The sequence below is a fragment of the Nycticebus coucang genome, chromosome 23 (genome assembly GCF_027406575.1).
Source record: "Nycticebus coucang isolate mNycCou1 chromosome 23, mNycCou1.pri, whole genome shotgun sequence".
NCBI lineage: Eukaryota > Metazoa > Chordata > Mammalia > Primates > Lorisidae > Nycticebus > Nycticebus coucang.
In genome coordinates this window covers 34,604,063-34,621,428 of record NC_069802.1, presented here as the reverse complement: position 1 = coordinate 34,621,428, position 17,366 = coordinate 34,604,063, and the positions used below count along the sequence as shown (strand labels likewise).

Here is a 17,366-nt window from a genome sequence, read left to right as displayed (position 1 = left end):
GGGGGGGGAGCAAAAAGAGATTGGAGCTATTTCTGGAGCTTCCAAAAAGAGCCCAAAGTTGGTCATGTTTTTAGAGTGTGCCTGGCAAATAGCAAAAGTTCAATAAATCAAGACTTATTATTATTAAATGATAGCTACATATTATCATGTATACATATCTATGTACTGTATTTAAGCAGGATTTTAAATATGTAGTAATCAAACAATTGAATGATACATGTGCCATAGAAAACAAATCTACAAAAATAAAAAGGGTTTCAAATACAAATGAAGTAAAAAATAAAATCTTTTACAAAGTGGCAATACATATGTTCAATGAAGCTAAACAAAGAACCTTTACAGTCATCAAATTTTAGGAGTGGAAGGTGCTGGGGTATCACCTTGTACAGTCCCCTCATTTCATACATGGGGATGGTTATGTGAACTCCCCACGCTTGCACAGCTAGATAAAATGACAACACCAGAAATCTCAGGAGTTCTGAGATCTAATGTGCCTTTAAATTATACAGACTTCACTGCAAATATCACTTAACATACATTACTAAAGAGGCTTAAACTGTACATATTAATGAAAATTTCTGTATTCCCTTCTCGCAAAAAATCTGTTTTTATAATTCTATATTCTTTTATTTAATATTAATATTAATTTGGTATTTAATAATTAATTTCTTCTAAAATTTAAAATCAGAGATTCATCATAAAAGAAACGAAAATAAGATAGATTATCTTTCCTAAAGCATTCTAGCATTTAATAACCCTTCTCTATCGTGACAAAGATGGATGGAAAACATCTAAACAGACTGTTAGGACCAAAAACAAAACCACAAAGACCATAGTACTTCTTGGGCTACACAAATTATAGTGCTGTCAAAATGGTGTGCGGTAGGCAGAGAAAGTAGCTATGTAATAACAAAATAACCAAAATAATGTCACTGCAACAGGGTCAGCTGAAAATCAGTTTTTAATTAACATTATGAAAGAGTGCCCATTTGATATTTTCTTCCCCACCAGTTGTCAGTGACACCACCTTGAGGGCAAGCTGATGCATCTGATTTGGAGAATCTACTCAAATAATTAACCCCGAAATGCTCACATGTCCTAACAGTACAGCAGAAGTGTGAAGTATCACATAAGAACGGCTTTATGTGTGTGTGTTAAAATACTTTCTCACCTAGTATACGGAAAAACTCTCAGCATCTTCCAGTAAGTAAGTGCTCACCCGAAAAATTTACACATACAAAGAAAAGAAAAAGAAGAAACTGAAACAGAAATAAAAGAATAAAAGAAGAAACAGAAACAGAAATTGTCCATCTGCACAAGACACTTGGATAACAAAAAAAAAAGCAAAGTAGTAAAAGAAATGGAAGATGAAGAGAAATGTTTTAGTTTAAAATGTGTAAACAGAATGAACTTTTCAAATCCTCAGAAGAGTTTTTGTTTATCCTTTATAAATTATAAGCTCTCTTAGAACAATTGGTAACAATGACTTGTTCACTTTGGTTTAATAATTGTAGGTGATAAATTTTATGCAAGTTGATATGAATTCTTCAAAGTAAGAATAAAAATGTTATTTATTTAATAGTTTCACAAGTCTTCTTCTCTACAGACAAAATAAGGATTTTTAAAGACTCAGAGAGGCACCGTATAGGCAAGTACTTTCATGTAAATTCCAATGAAGTTTTTAAAACTGGATGTATAACCATTTCTTGTATTTCTCTATTACTGAGGAAAAAACAACAGTCTTTTAAAAAGCCTTGTGATACTTTTATGGAGAGCATCAGTAAAATTTTCAACTTGAAGTTTACTTGTTTTACTAATACATTTCCACTGAGTTCAGGGAATACAACTCACAGGGTACATTAAAATGTGACCTTTAAACCTCCCAAGGTAAAACATCACTTCCCGGGCAGAGATAGTACTCCAGGAACACTCCATCACTGTTAGGAAGAATATACACTTGGCATTGTTAATTAGTGTTGATGCCCTCATCTGTATGCCCTCATCTGTCATGAAGATTGTTTAAAAATCTGAGTTATTAGTCTTTATTTGCGAAAGGATCTGGTTAATATCTTTAAGAGTAGAAATCACTCATCCATCCACTCCATACTGGAGTGTAATAATTCCTACCTCCAGTACAAGTTACTGATAACCGCCACCCTCCACTAACTAAGAAGCAATAAATCATGGGGAGGGCAGCTTCTATGCAACCCCTGTTAACTCTGTTTACAATCCATCCAACTGAGAATGTTAGCTGGTCAGGAGAGAAACTAGCTGATGGATCAGATGGTAGGAAAGCATAACAGATTAAAGATAGAAAATAACAAAATGACAAATTAAAATGCCATGTGTTTATAAAATACGGATGGAATTTAAAATTAATCTTTAAAAAAAATCCCTAATTTTCACTTCAATTATACCTTTTCCTGAAACACTGAAAAATTAAAACTACTTCAGTGTAGAATATAATTTTTTTAATTAAACACAAAAGTCACTTCTTGACCTTTTGACCAAGATCAAGTGTAAAATTAAACACAAAAATAAAAACCTTGTCAATAAAAGTCAAACACTGTAGGTTTCCAATATAATGTAAAAGTCACAAGTTAGGAAGAAGGAGCAAAATTCCTAAAACTTTTACCTTTATTTAACCTAAAATCATGACATTAATCTCTGACATGTTATTTTGTACCTGCTCTAGTATAATACAAGCATGATGTGTTTTCTAAGAAACTCACTGACATTACGCAGCAGGGCAGAACTGAGCAGAACAGTGAGCACTGAAGGCCACCTGATGGACTCCCTATGTCTATATATGTATTTTTCCTCATTAAGAGAATCATTTTCCCTGAATAACACATCTAGGGTCATAAACACTTCTAATTTCAACAGTCTTCATGAAAAGGCTTTTATCCATTCATTCAGTACTCATTCAAGCACTATTTTAACAGAGCTTAGTTTTCACAGAGCTTAGATTTTAGTGAAGAAACAAAAGCATTTCAAGCAAAAGAAACTGTGAGAACAAATGAACTTGGGATGTTTTAGGAACAGAATAAAAGATAAATGTCCTTTGCACTTACAATGGGCAAGGAAACGTGTAGAAGATGAGGTCTGAGCGGTGAGAGCCTAGACCTTGGCAAACTCAGTAAGAAGTTTGGATTTTATTTTATGTATAATAAAAGCTGCCAAAGGGTTTTAGGCAGAAGAAGCATACAATACGATTTGCCATTTGGGAACTGGATTATGGGAGAACAAAGCTAAGCAAGAAGGCCACTTAGGAAGCTACTAGAGTGGCTACCAGGAGCAGCGAAGGTATATGCTAGGCCAGGGCAGGTCTACCCATGAGGAGCCCTCAGGTGGACAGGAACCAAAACACCACGGCTCTGCAGCACAGGCTCTGATCTAGTGCCCCCAAGTTGGAAGACCAAGATCTTCACAGCCAGGAAACCAGGTATTGGGCCCCCTAGACTGGGCTCCCTGCCCCGCAGAAGTAGCCTTACTTCCGTGACTGTTTTCAGGTGCTCGTGTGGCTGATCTGTGCCCTTACAGGCACCTTACTCCACATGGGGCCGCAGAGATCATAAACTCAGCCAAACCTCTGAAATATGCACAGATTAAACAGATGACTTAGCCTCTCCCATTCTGGAATTTACCTACGAGAAATTTTTTACCTCACGAAAGTAAAAGCATAGCTTTTTTTCAAGATTTGACCATAACTCTATTTTTTCTAATTTTTTAATTGAAATATAATTGTACAAATTAATGGGGTACACAATGATGTTTTGATACATATAATGTAATCAGATCAGGGTAATTACCTTATCTGTCGCCCCAAACACTTAGCATCTCTTATTGTTGGTAACATCCAATATCTGAACTATGTAATATTCCCTACAGTCACCCTTCAGTGGGATAAAACTCCAGATGCAGTCCTCCTGCTTAGCGGTAATTCTGCATCCTCTCTCCCCCTTCCTCCCTTCCCAGCCTCTTCTAGCCTTTGTTTTACCTTTTACTTCTTTGAGATCAACTTTTTTACCTTCCACATATGAGTGAGAACGTGTGTTATTTAACTGTCTGCTCCTGGCTTATTTCAGTTCACAAAACATCTGCCAGTTCTATCCACGCTGCTGTCAATGACAGGATTTCGTTCCTTTTACGGCTGAAGAGTATTCCATGATGTACATATACCACATCTGCTTTATCCAATCACCAGTTATTGGACAGTTAAGTTGATTCCACATCTTGACTACTGTAAATAGTTCTGCCTCTTCAATATACTGATTTCCTTTCCTTTAGATAAAAGCTCACCAGTGGAATTTCTGGATCATACAGTATTTCAATTTGCAGTTTTTAAGTTCTCTACAGTGGCTGTACATTCCTGGCAAGAGTGCATCAGAGTCCAGGACTGCCCACGTCCTCCCAGCATTTGTTACGCTTTTTCTTTCTGATGATCCTAAACTGAAGGGAGATGACAAGTACCTCACTCTCACTGAGGTCTTGCTCTGTCTACTAGTGATGGCGAGCACTCTTCATGTGTTTGTCAAGCTTTTGTATGTCTTCTTTTGAGAAACATTTGCCTATTTAATAATCAGATCGACTTTTTGCTATTGAGATGTTTGAGTTCCTTGTATTTCTGGATACTAATCCCCCGCAAAATGAATGATTTGCAAATATCTTCTCCTCTTCTGTAGGTTACCTTTTCATTCTATTGATTTCTTCTTTTGCAATGCAGAATTTTTATAGTTTGATTTAATCCTATTTGTTTACTTTTGGCTTTTGATGCCTGTATTCTTGAGGTCTTTCTTATTCATAAAATACTTTCCCAGGCTAATGTCCTAAAGCATTTCCCCTATGTTTCCTTCTACTAGTTTCATAGTTTTAGGTCTTACATTTAGGTTTTTGATCCATTTTGAGTTGATTTTTGTATAGGGGGAGAGACGGGGGCCTAGTTTAATTCTTCTGCATAAGAATATCCAGTTTTTCCAGCATGATTTATTAGAGACTGTCCTTTTCCCAATGAGTGTTCTTTGACACCTCTGTCAAAAACCAGTTGGCTGTAGGTGAATTGATTTACTTCTGAGGTTTCTATTCTGCTCTATTGGTCATGTGCCCATGTTTACGCCAGCACCATGCTGTTTTGGTTAATGCAACTTCATAGCATATAGTAGAATCTATGTGAGCTGACCACCCCAGGCACTGTAACAAACTAGTTCATACACAGAGGTCAACATAAGGGCCTATTGTACTGATAAATGCATGTGTATGTATGAAAATTAGGTCAACTTAAGGAAGTAGTCAACTGTGGAGGTTCTACCATACTTTGAGGTAGACCATACCAGCTTTATTCTGCTTACAAGACTGCATGGACCATATGGGGACTATTTTATGGTGCCACACAAATTTTAAGATTTTTTTTCTATTTCTGTGAAGAATGTCATTGGTATACTGATAGGGATTAATTCAATCTGCAGACTGCTTTGGGTTGTAAGATCATTTTAACCATACTAATTCTTCTAATCCATGAACAAGGTTATGTCTTTCTATTTGTTCATATCCTCCTAAATTTCTTTCAAGGGTGTTTTGTAGACTTTCTTATAGAGGTCTTTTACTTCCTTGGTTACATTTGGTTACATATATTCCTAGGTATTCTTTTTGTTTTTTGGTAGCTGTTCTAAGTAAGATTACCTTCCTGATTTCTTTGTTAGCAAATTCATTGCTCATGTAGAATTTTTCTATGGTTTTTTCTACTGATTTTTCTATGTTGATTTTGTGTCCCACAAATTTACTTAATTCATTTATCAGTTCAAAGTTTTTGGGTCGAGTCTTTAGGTTTTTCTATGAGCATGGCATCTGCAAACAGGAACAGCTCACATGCTCCTTTCTACTGCCGAGGCCCTTGAGTCCTATTTCTTGCCTACCTGCTCTGCCAGGGTTCTTCTCCTTGTCTTTCCTCCTTTCTCTGAGCCACTTTGATCCGGAGGAGAAGAGGCTACAGAACCCAGCTGCCTCCATCCAGCCCTGCTGTGCTACCACAGACCAACCGAGCCTCTCCGCCCGGCTGTGCTCCAGCACTCTCCCTTCAACACTCTCAACACTCTGGCTGTCTGTTCGTTGCCTCGGTCCTTTCTTGGGGGGGACAAATGCCAGGCCTTTTTAGTCAGACTTATTGCTGACATCCATAACTGTACTGATTAATCTCAACAACCAGAGCAAATGAAAGGCAGTCAGATTTTTAGAGAATTTAAAAACACCTGAGAAAAAGAACAAAGTTAAGACCTAGGTTGGCAGCTCCTAATCGTTCCTTAGGATTCTCTTTGACTCAACCTATGAACAAATTAACAATGATTAGCTTAATACATTGACACAGTTTGGATATCGTCCCATCCAAATCTCATGTTGAATCTGATGTCCAATTTGGAGTTTGGTGCCCTCCGCAAGGTAATGAGTGAGTTCTCGGCTGCGAGCTGGCTGTCTGGAGAGACTAGCATCTCCTTCCTGCCGTGCCGTCTCTTGCTACGCGACACACCCCTTTGCCTTCTGCAGTTCCCTAGAGCCCTCAGCAGAAGCAAATGCTGGCCCCCTCTTCTACGGTCTGCAGAACCATGAGCAAATAAACTTCTTTTCTCCTAAACCCCCAGGCTCAGGTATTCCTTTATAGCAGCATAAAGCAGATTGATGGAGCTGAGCACGCAGGCCTGCCCAGCACAGCATAGAGATCGATCAACCTGACACAGTCAGAGAAACAGGGAGTCAGAGGGGACAGGAAAGGTGCTAAGAAACATTTCTTCTACAAGTTTCATAAAACATCTATTTCAGCTCTATTTATAATTTGTGACCATTAAGTTGAAAGTATCTATGCTTAGTACTTTTAAAAGGCTATTATGATTAAAATAGTAACTTACAGTTATAAAGACTTACTATGTAGAAGACCACATGCTCAGTTCTTTTCATCCAATATACTTTTTAATCTTTAAACCAACTTTATCAGACAGAAATTATTACCCTCATTTTCATATGAGGGAAAGTGAAGATTAAAGATGTAAAGTAACTGGTCTGATGTCATACTGTTGTTAAGTAAAGAAATGGGATGGTAAGCAAAAATCTAAAACCAAAGCCCTATGACCCTAACCACTATTTAATACTTCATTTGACATCTTAAATAGTACAAAGAATAGCACTAATTAGCAGCTGATAGCCTTTCTGAATAAAATATATAATTAATTGGTTTTAATAATTGTAAACTTTTTTAAATTCTATATTAAAATAATTAATGTACTGATTACTATTCTTTACACTTCATTAGAGCAAGTCCGTTCTTCTACTGGCCATTTATTAACCTTCTCTAAATACTCTATATATTTAAACATAATAAAACTTATTTTTTAATAAAAATAAGCCCATAATTCATCTTTCCATCAGACTACCCTCTATCCTTAACCCAAACTTCTGAGAGTTTACCATATTTTAATAAAAAGCAAATGGTCTTACAGCTTGTTAATTATAAGCTCTTAGTATGGAATAAATTCTCATACATACTCTTTCTAAGAACATGTCCCTCTCTCTCTTGCTAAACTTCGACTGAAAGCTGGCTACTGCTGCCAATATCTTCACAGCTCATACACATTTCTTTCCAACATATGCCTTCTATTTAAGTTGCAAAGAATAGGATACAACGATGAATAAAAAGCACATTTAGGCAGATGACTCCATTCAGATAATGAACATAGGAACCCTATTTCAGACGTCTTTCAATGTGTCTGCTGCTTTGCCCTTAACGAATATGAAAAGTCTTTGTAAATTTTATTGTTTTTTTAATATAATTATATCACTCTAAAAAAATGAGACATACTACTATGCTATATTAATATAGTATCAATTTGAAAACAAAAATCATTAAATACTCAAGAGACTCAGAGTTAAAGCCCTAATAGGCTTAACTGCAGAAGGATCTCTGATTACGTGACAACATGAAATTGGGCCAGTCACAGATTATGCAGTGATAATATCCAGGAAAATATCCACCTATAACCTCTTGGTTTTACACAGACCATTCTGTGTGACTGCGTGCTGTCATATGATCTCACCCTGAAAGTGGATATTACAAATACATACAAGAAAGAGGTTATAGCTCAAAAGTAAAAAAGCTCTTGACTTCGGTCTATTATATTTCAAACATACACTGTATTAATTTCATGCATAAATTCAGACAACTTATATGAATAGTTGTTTTTAAAACTGAAGCCTGACAACCCTAGCCCAGCCCAACAGCCCATCAGTCTGATCCTATCCTTGATGGTGACAATAGTGGATGTCTCATAGGATGGCAAGATGTACATAATTATGCACCACTGTACCTTTGTCCCAAATAGTGGTTAAAATATAACCTAAACGAACTGAAGATAAATCCCAAGCCCTCCCCCTCTTCTCTCCCTCCTCACTGAGCTACGAGCCAAAGAAGGATTTTCAGTGAATTGAAACTCATCTGATTCACTCAATTAAAAAGAATTATGTATAAAACAGATGAGCAAAATTTAACTAAAGCTTTACAAAAAGCAAACCAGAATTTCTACCCAAGCCATGCCATTTTGTGCTATTATAGTACTATTTTCTAGAGAACATGATGTCTATATTTTTAACTCCTCAGAGAAACATTTCTACCTGTTTTATAATGGTTTTAAATTAAGGATTGGATTTATTAAAAACTCATCTCAGTGTGCAAAAACACATAATGCAGAAATCCAGGCTTGGTCTGATAGGAAGCACTGTTTGTAAACAGAAAAAAAGTACTATATTTTTAAAGACCTTTGGAGAAGATAATTCTCAATGGTAGTATAAGTAGGTACTTACTTAACAGTGCTCATCATCAGGAAATAGTTTTGTATATAAATTTTCCCTGGTATAATTTGAATTGTTTTCTGTTTTTTGGACCTCAACTAAATTGTAGGGGATCAGACCATATCAGAATACTTCCTAGACATGATGCAACTGTGCTGCTGTCCATAATAGCCCACGCTGCTTACTCAGACCATAGTAAGCCAAACACACACTTTCAGAACTGAATTTACCTTTACAAGAACTGGCCAAAACAGCAGAGTAGTAGTGACAGATCAAGCATCAAAAGAGTAATTGAAAAGATTGTATACACCTTGAGGAATTTTCTATTTCCAAATAGAAAATCTTTTTCTTTTTTCGGAAATAAAATCTACAAGATAGACAAATTTGTCTTAGTGAGTTCTCAGTTCAAGCTGCTATAACAAAATGCCCATAGACCAGTGGTCTGAAAAACATTGTTTCTCAAGGTTTTAGAGACTGGGAAGTTCAAGACCAAGGTGCTGGCAGTCTCAGCATCCAAGGAGAGCACTCTTGTGACTCACTGACGGCCACAAGGCGGAGAGAGGCATTATTTCTCTCCTGTCTGTCTTACAAAGGCACTAAGCCCATTCATGAAGGCTCTCATGCCCTACCTACCCCACAAAGGCCATCACATTAGGGACTGAGGTTCCAACTCGTGAATCAGGGAGGTAGGAGGACATAGACATTCAGTCTGTAATAGCAAATACATTTTACTATCCATAAATAAGCAGAAGCAACTTACTTTTATTTCCAACTAAAGCAATCAGTGGCTGAGTTTCCGACTCCTCACTCACTTTCTTCACCACAGTATACCAATCTTCTAAATTCTCAAAGCTTTGATGATTTGTAATATCATATACCAAAAGGACTCCCTGTCACAAAAGAATTATAGAATATTTGTAAGGCGCTACTTAGAAAAAAAAAGATTGAGTAATGCTTCAGATATGTCAAATAAGAATATAAAATTACAAATGTGGAGTGTTTTGCATATGTATGATGCCAATTTAAATTAGATACTAGCAGATACATAACACTGCATGCTTTCATTCAAGATAAATCTAGCAATTAGGATGAAATGCAAGCTAAAACATAATTTCATCAAAATCCTAAGTGGTTTCTCAGTAGATATCTGTAATATGCATAGTAAGTTACAGTAAATGAAAGAAAATCACATCACAAAAGTAGAGAAGGCGGCAAGACCTACAATGCTGGCTCTCACTTTCATGAGGTCAAACATTTAAACTTTTCAATACATAACAATCTGCTGCTACTCTTTTTAAATATTTTCCAAAATGGAGATTCGATGACATCACTCGATAGTTAATTTCAGTGTTCAGCACAATTTTCTTTAAATGAAACGTCGATTTCCTCTTTTAGTCCTCTGTGCATTTGCAGAACAACTTGAAAGTATCCTTCTAATAATCACCCTGCATATACTTGAAGATAGTTAAGTAACTCCTTTACCATCTCCTTTCTAGAGTAAACAAACTCAATTCCTAAAGCTTTCCTCAAAGGGCCTATTTTTTGCCCCTTTAATAATAGTTGATTCTTCCCAAGACACACTCCATATAGCTTTCTGACGTCCTCTTTAAAATAAGCAATGTAAAACTGGACATGATACTGTAATAAGAGTCTGAGCAAAGCCAAATATAACAGAGGGGTTGCTTCCTGCCTCTTACATATCATATTCCTTTTAATTTATCCCATTATTCTGTACACACACAAGTAACAGTGCCACATTCCTGACTCACGTCCAGTGTGTGATCACAACTGACAAAGGCTCCACACACAGTGTATGTCTGGACCCTAATGGCAGTTATGTCTACTTCTTAGGTTATAAAAATAAAAATCAACTGCTTTTTTGTACCTATTATGCCCATGTCTTTTCATAAATCCTCACAATAATCATGAAAGGCTGGCATTATTATTCCCATCTTACTAATAAACACAGGTTAAAATAACCAAGGTCACCCAAATAGGCAGGATTTGAATCAAGGACTAAATGAATAAAAATATTTGTCTGTCAACTATACTACAAGCACCGTGCTGGATACTAAGGATGTAAGTTCCAAACCTCAAGGAACTCACAGTCTTGTAGCAAAACCAGACAAGTATTAAAACAGTAATCATGGTCAGTGATATGCTGGTAAATATTAATTGACTGGCTTGGGGTTTGGAATACATGGAGTAGGGTGGGACTATTTGTAACGTTTGCCAATTCTCATGGTTTAAATACTCCCCTGTGGCCATTTCTGAGTGTGAAGTTGGTTAGGACGCCGTTACATGACATTTCTACCACACAGACATACCACATGTTAATAACCTCAACAGCACAGGTAACAGAAATACATAGTAAGATAACTGCTAAATGCATCACTTCGAGCACATAACATTTTTGTTTTAATATGATTTAAGATTATCTTTAAGCAAAGTTCTTTGTCAGGCTCATTTACTAACTCAGATATCTGTTTCTGACTCCCAGGATGCTTTGAAATAACGTTCAACACAGAATTATTTAAAATAAAAATACATTGGATGATTGTAGCATATAGATATAACTGGGCAGAGTGACAGCTGTGCCATAAGGGAAAGAAAGTACAAATAAAAAATATTCTGAGGGGCCGGGAGTGGTGGCTGACGTCTGTAATCCCAGCACTTTGGGAGGCCAAGGCAGAAGATCCCTTGAACTCAGGAGTTTGAGACCAACCTGAGGAAGAGCCAGACCCTGTCTCTATTAAAAATAGAAAAATTAGCTTGGTGTTGTGGTGGCTGCCCATAGTCCCAGCTACTCAGGAGGCCAAGGCAGAAAGATCGCTTGAGCCCAGGAGTTTGAGGTTGCTGTGAGTAGCTGATGCCAGTACTCTAGCCTGGGTAACAGAATGAGAATCTGTCTTAAAAAAATAATAATAATATTCTGAGTCTGAGGTATCTTCACTATGTGTGAAGCAATATAGGGTTATTAACAGGTGGACTATTGACTAGTTAAAAATGTATACTGCAAACTATAGAATAACCACTGAAAGTAATTTTAAAGAAGCATAACTGGTATGTTAAAAGAGGAGATAAAATACTCAAATAAAACTAGAGAACACAGAAATGGTGGATAAGAAATGAAGAACAAATAAAAAAAAAAACAGAAAACAAACATGATCGATGTTAATCCAACTACATCAATAACCGCTTTGAATGTGAATGGTCTAAGAACACCAACAGACACTGTCAGAATGGAAAACAAAAAGAAGTCTTGATTATATTCTGCGTATAGAAAACTCACTTTAAATATAAAAACACAGACAGACTGTAAGTAAAGGGATAGAAAAGCAACATGAAAACATTAATGAATGAAGGTGGAGTAGCCATATTAATTTCAGACAAAGCAGACTCCAGAATAAGTAAAACTATCCAGCATAAGACGGGCCTGAGGAAGAAGAGGCCAGGTGTCCAAGAGGCCAGCTGTCCAGTCTCTGGGCAGCTGCGCCTCACGACGGAGTGTCAGACTGACGAGCTGCAAGGGAGCCTAGACCAACAGACCACAATCACAGCACAATCAGCAACACTCTCTCTTCACTAACTGACACAGCCAGCAAACAATATCAGTGGGGATATAGGTGACCTCAACAGCACTATCACCCAACCTCATCTAATCGACAGTTACAGAATAGTCCATCCAACAGCAACAGAACACACTCTTCTCAAGCTCTCATACAATAGTCACCAAGATAAACTATGTTCTGGGCCATAAAACATACCTTAACAAATTTATAAGAATAGATACTGTGCAAAGTATGGTCTCAAACTACAATAGAATTAAACTAGAAATCAGTAACAGAAGACAGTTTGAAAAACTCAAAACATTGGAGATTAAACAATATATTTCTAAGCAGCATATGGTTCAAAAAAGTCTCAAGGTTAACCTTTAAATAGTTTGAACTAATAAAAATATAACCTACCAAAATTTGTGGGATGCAACAAAACAATGCTTAAGGAAGGATGTTTACCACTGAATGTATATATTAGAAAAGAAAAAAAGATCAATAATTGAAGTTTCCACTGTAGGAAACCAACAAAAAGAAGAAAAATTTAGCCGAAAACAAGCCAAAAAAATTATACTAAAAATTAGAGCAAATGTCGCTGAAATTGAAAAGGTAAAAACAATGAAGAAAATTAATAAAACCAAAAACTCATTCTTTTTAAAGATCAAGAACATAGGCCAGGCATAGTGGCTCACACTTATAGTCCCACTCTGGGAGGCTGAGGTGAGAGGATCCCTTGAGCTCAGGAGTTGGAGACCAACCTCAACGAGAGCGAGACCCCATCTCTACTAAAAATAGAAAATTTAGCCAGAAAAATTAGCCAGGCTTTGTGGCAGGTACCTGTAGTCCTAGCTACTTGGGAGGCTAGGGCAGGAGCCTCGCTTAAATCTAGGAGTTTAAGGTTGCCGTGAGCTAGGCTGACAACATGGCACTCTAGCCTGGGGAATGGAGTGAGACTTTGTCTCAAAATAAATTAATTAATTAGGCCAGGCTCAGTGGCTCATGCCTGTAATTCTAGCATTCTAGGAGGTGGGAATAGGTGGAATGCCTGAGCTCAGGAGTTAGAGACCAGCCTTAGCCAGAGCAAGACCCTGTCTCTAAAAAAAAAAAAAAAACAGGCAGGTGTTGTGACAGGCACCTATAGTCCCAGGTACTCAGAAAGCTGAGGCAAGAGAATCACTTGAGCCCAAGAGTTTGAGGTTGCTGTGATTTATGATGCCATAGCACTCAACCCCAGGGTGACTGAGTGAGACTCTGTCTCAAAAAATAGTAAGTTAATTAATTAGTAAATCTAATTAATTTTTAAAAGATCAATAAAAAAAACAGACAAACCTATAGCCAAGCTAACCAAAAAAAGGGGGTTATGGGAAGATAAATATTACCAATACTATGTAGGTATCGGGAATGAATGGCTATCACTACTGATCACATAAACATTAAAGGATAATGTTCATTAATATGAACAACTCTATGGCCACAAATTTGATAATATAAATGAAATGGACCAATTCTTTGAAAGACACACATTACCAAAACTGTTGACTTTCAGGGCCTACAAGCCTTAGCACAAAAAAAGCCAGACCTCTTGGAACTCTATAATACAAGCCCCCTGGAATCCCTCTATCTCTAACCACATCAATCAATCCAGAATTCTTCTGACTCCTTCCAGAAAACTATCAAAATCTTCCCATCCACAAGGCAGTACAACATCCTCAGAAAAACAACACAACTGGGCCTGAACTGAAGTCCGAGAATAATCTACTTGGGGACCAATGGATCTAATTTTCTTGGCAATCTTGTGGTCATCTAAAGATGACCCATCCCATGTCCCAGATACCTTTTATTATCTCAATGTTATTATCTGAATTATCTCTCTGCTATTTGTCTTTTTCCTACATCTTCATCCTCACATCACCGATGCTTCCTCTTCCCAATTTATTCTTCAAATACTTCTCTTCCAAAACTTTTCATGTGACCTCTGGAAATCATATTTCAAGTTTAATAAATCTTGAACAAAAACTTCCTCCTTTTTTTTTTTTTTTTTTTTTGGTTTTTGGGCGGGGCTAGGTTTGAACCCGCCACCTCCGGCATATGGGACCGGCGCCCTACTCCTTGAGCCACAGGCCACAGGCGCCGCCCTACTTCGTCCATTTTTTATGCCTTAACTGCACTTCCCCCCAATTTCAATTTCAAGAAGATACCAGCACTCCTTGCCTTTGTAAACTTCAAGACTGCTGTCAGTATCACACCAGGGTAGGGCAGTACCTTCTTTTCGTCTATTTCACTTTTGCCATATGTAATAATAATGATGAGTCAGTAAATCAAGTGGATGTCATTTTCCAAGTAATAATTGATAACATTTTGAAGGACTAAACACTGACAGCAATATTTAACAGTCTTGTAAAGCACTGCACAGATTTAACAGGCGCTCAACACAGTACACGTATTATTTAACGTTAAAATTGAAAGTTTCCCCATTCCCAAAGTGCAGATTACTTTTTCCCCTGATCTAGTTGTATCAAACAAAACAAAACATCTGATTGTAGTTATGTATAAAGTGAATCATACAGATTATACAATAGCCATAACAACATACACCTTGCTGTATCAAAATACAACCTGTAAGAAACACTAATGCAAAAGAGGTCTAGAAACATAATCAGTCACATGCTGGCAAATACACTACTAAAAAATTCAGAGTGAAAGAGAAGAGAGCACTGCAGGGCGCCCAGTTTTGAGACGTGCTCTCTCCCCAGCTATCCTCTAAGCAAACCTTTTGTTGATGATAATTCACACGCAGGCTCATCTGCATGGGGCAGTGGCTCACAATTTTAGTCGTGTTCTGTCTCACAAATACTACACTTCATTGAGTATATGCTCAGTGGGGCAGTGTTTGCAAACCACTTAGATTCCAGTACAGAAAGAGCTACAAAACGAAACATCCAGTCTTCGTCTGAGGTCTGTTAGTAGCCTCTGTTAGCCACAGGCTCCAGGGCACTAAACACTGGGTACTGTGTGTTTGCTCCCAACCACTATGAAAAATAGCCCACAACGCCTTTAGAAAGACTCCTAGAAATTTTTAAGTTAATTTAAATCTGGGATTTTAACTAGAGAATATTTTAATTCTAAAAACTAGTTCTTGTCAAAGTATCTCACTAATTCTTTTTTGGGTGTCGATTTAACTTCGTTTCACCTCACACTTCCAATAGATATTGCTAAAGTTTAATGTTAACCAAGAGGTGGGGGCTGAAGAGGGTTTTATTTGGATCCAAGTTAACTCATAGCCTATAAATAAGCTTCTTCCTGGATGTTAATAAATGCTTAAAAAAATGGATTTGCGTAGTTTAACAGCATGGACACATGTAATATAATTCTTTTTATATAAGTTAGTGATCCTAAATCAAAACCCTAAAAACATAGCCACTGATGTCTTCTAAACAGCCTGTCTAAACATGATTTGTAAAAGACTTCTGCCCTGTTGCATGTGCACCTAAATCTGCTCTATCAAATGATCACATTCATGGCATCACTGGCTTTCTACTCTGTCATTAAGTCCAAAGCATTAAAAAGGCAATTATTCTTCACCAAATATGTTCAAAGACAAATAATTAACTTTTAAAATATATTACAACACTGCATATTTTCTTTGTGTATTAACACCTTTATTTAAAAATTCAAAACTATGTCTAGATAAGCTTAGGTTGCCAAATAACTTTTATGCAATTATTCAAATGATTTTTCTTGCTCAACATAGCTTTCTTTCTGAAAATACATCATTATCGTGTTAATTATTATAAGTGCTTCATATATAATTAATTAGTCATAGTTATTGATACAAAGTATTGATATATCTAGTAAATCTAAAAAACTATATTTAGTTTTATAACAGGACTTAGAGCATAAAAATATAGACACATAAATATACTTTTGTCCTTGCCACTTAAAATTAAGTTTTCTACTTCTTTACTTTTCATTCAGTTGATATGAAAGTAGTCACGATAACCAAATCAGTTAATAAGTACCAAAATATCATTTATCACTGTACTTAAATTGCTACCTATAATACCTAGTAACATAAATACCATATGAAGGCTGTTAAAAAAGTTTTCCATTTCCCACCAATTTAGTGCCACTAGTTCCAACACCCAAATTGTTCTAAACATAATTTGGGAAGAAAGAAACCAAAGGATTCTCACAAATATAAAATTAGTCTCTACATATCCAGATAAAAATCAAGTTAGAGGCCAGGCATGGTGGCTCACACTTATAATCCTACTCTGTTTCCCCGAAAATAAGACATCCTCCGAAAATAAGACCTACTTACAGGAAAGATAAGACATCCCCTGAAAATAAGACTTAGCATATCTTTGGGAGCACACCTTAAAATAAGACACGGTCTTATTTTGGGGGAAACAGGGTAGTACTCTGGGAGGCCAAGGCAGAAGGATCCCTGAGCCCAGGAAACCAAGATCAGCCTGAGCAAAATGAGACCCCCATCTCCACTAAAAACAGAAAAATTAGCTGGGCATTGTGGCAGGTGCCTGTAGTCTCAGTTACTCGGGAGGCCTGGACTTTCATGTTCCTGTGAGTTAGCTAATGCCACTTGCATTCTAGCCTGGGTGACAGAGTCTCAGAAAAAAAAAGAAAGAGAAAGGAAGGGAGGGAGGAATGGAGGGAGGGAAGAAGGGAGGGAGGGAGGGAGGAAAATAAGGAGGGAGAGGGAGAGAGAGAGAAAGAGAAGAAAAATCGAGTTAGAAAGAAGGGCTGTGTGTGTGTGTGTGTGTGTGTGTGTTGACATGTGTCTGTGTAGCAGTGTGAGTACTTGAGTACTGATTGAGGAGTGTTTTCTATATTGGCATAATCATAGAATTCATAGCATACCTGTGCTCCATAGATATATTTATCCAACATTTTGCCTCCAATTGTCTGTCCTCCTATATCCCAAACTTGAAGAGTAACATTCAGGTTTCCTAGAATGCAAAATAA

The 17,366-nt window shown here is 36.9% G+C and overlaps 1 protein-coding gene across 2 annotated transcripts in view; it reads right to left on the bottom strand.

Annotated features, from left to right (window-relative positions):
- RAB28 (RAB28, member RAS oncogene family) overlaps nucleotides 1-17,366 on the bottom strand; it is a 62,573-nt gene that overhangs the window by 35,124 nt on the left and 10,083 nt on the right. For both annotated transcript variants that reach the window (XM_053577923.1, XM_053577922.1), the window contains exons 3-4: nucleotides 17,262-17,350; nucleotides 9,590-9,719 (exon numbers count right to left, since the gene is read on the bottom strand). In XM_053577923.1, coding sequence (XP_053433898.1) covers nucleotides 9,590-9,719; nucleotides 17,262-17,350 — 219 coding nt within the window. The remainder of the gene's footprint in view (nucleotides 1-9,589; nucleotides 9,720-17,261; nucleotides 17,351-17,366) is intronic.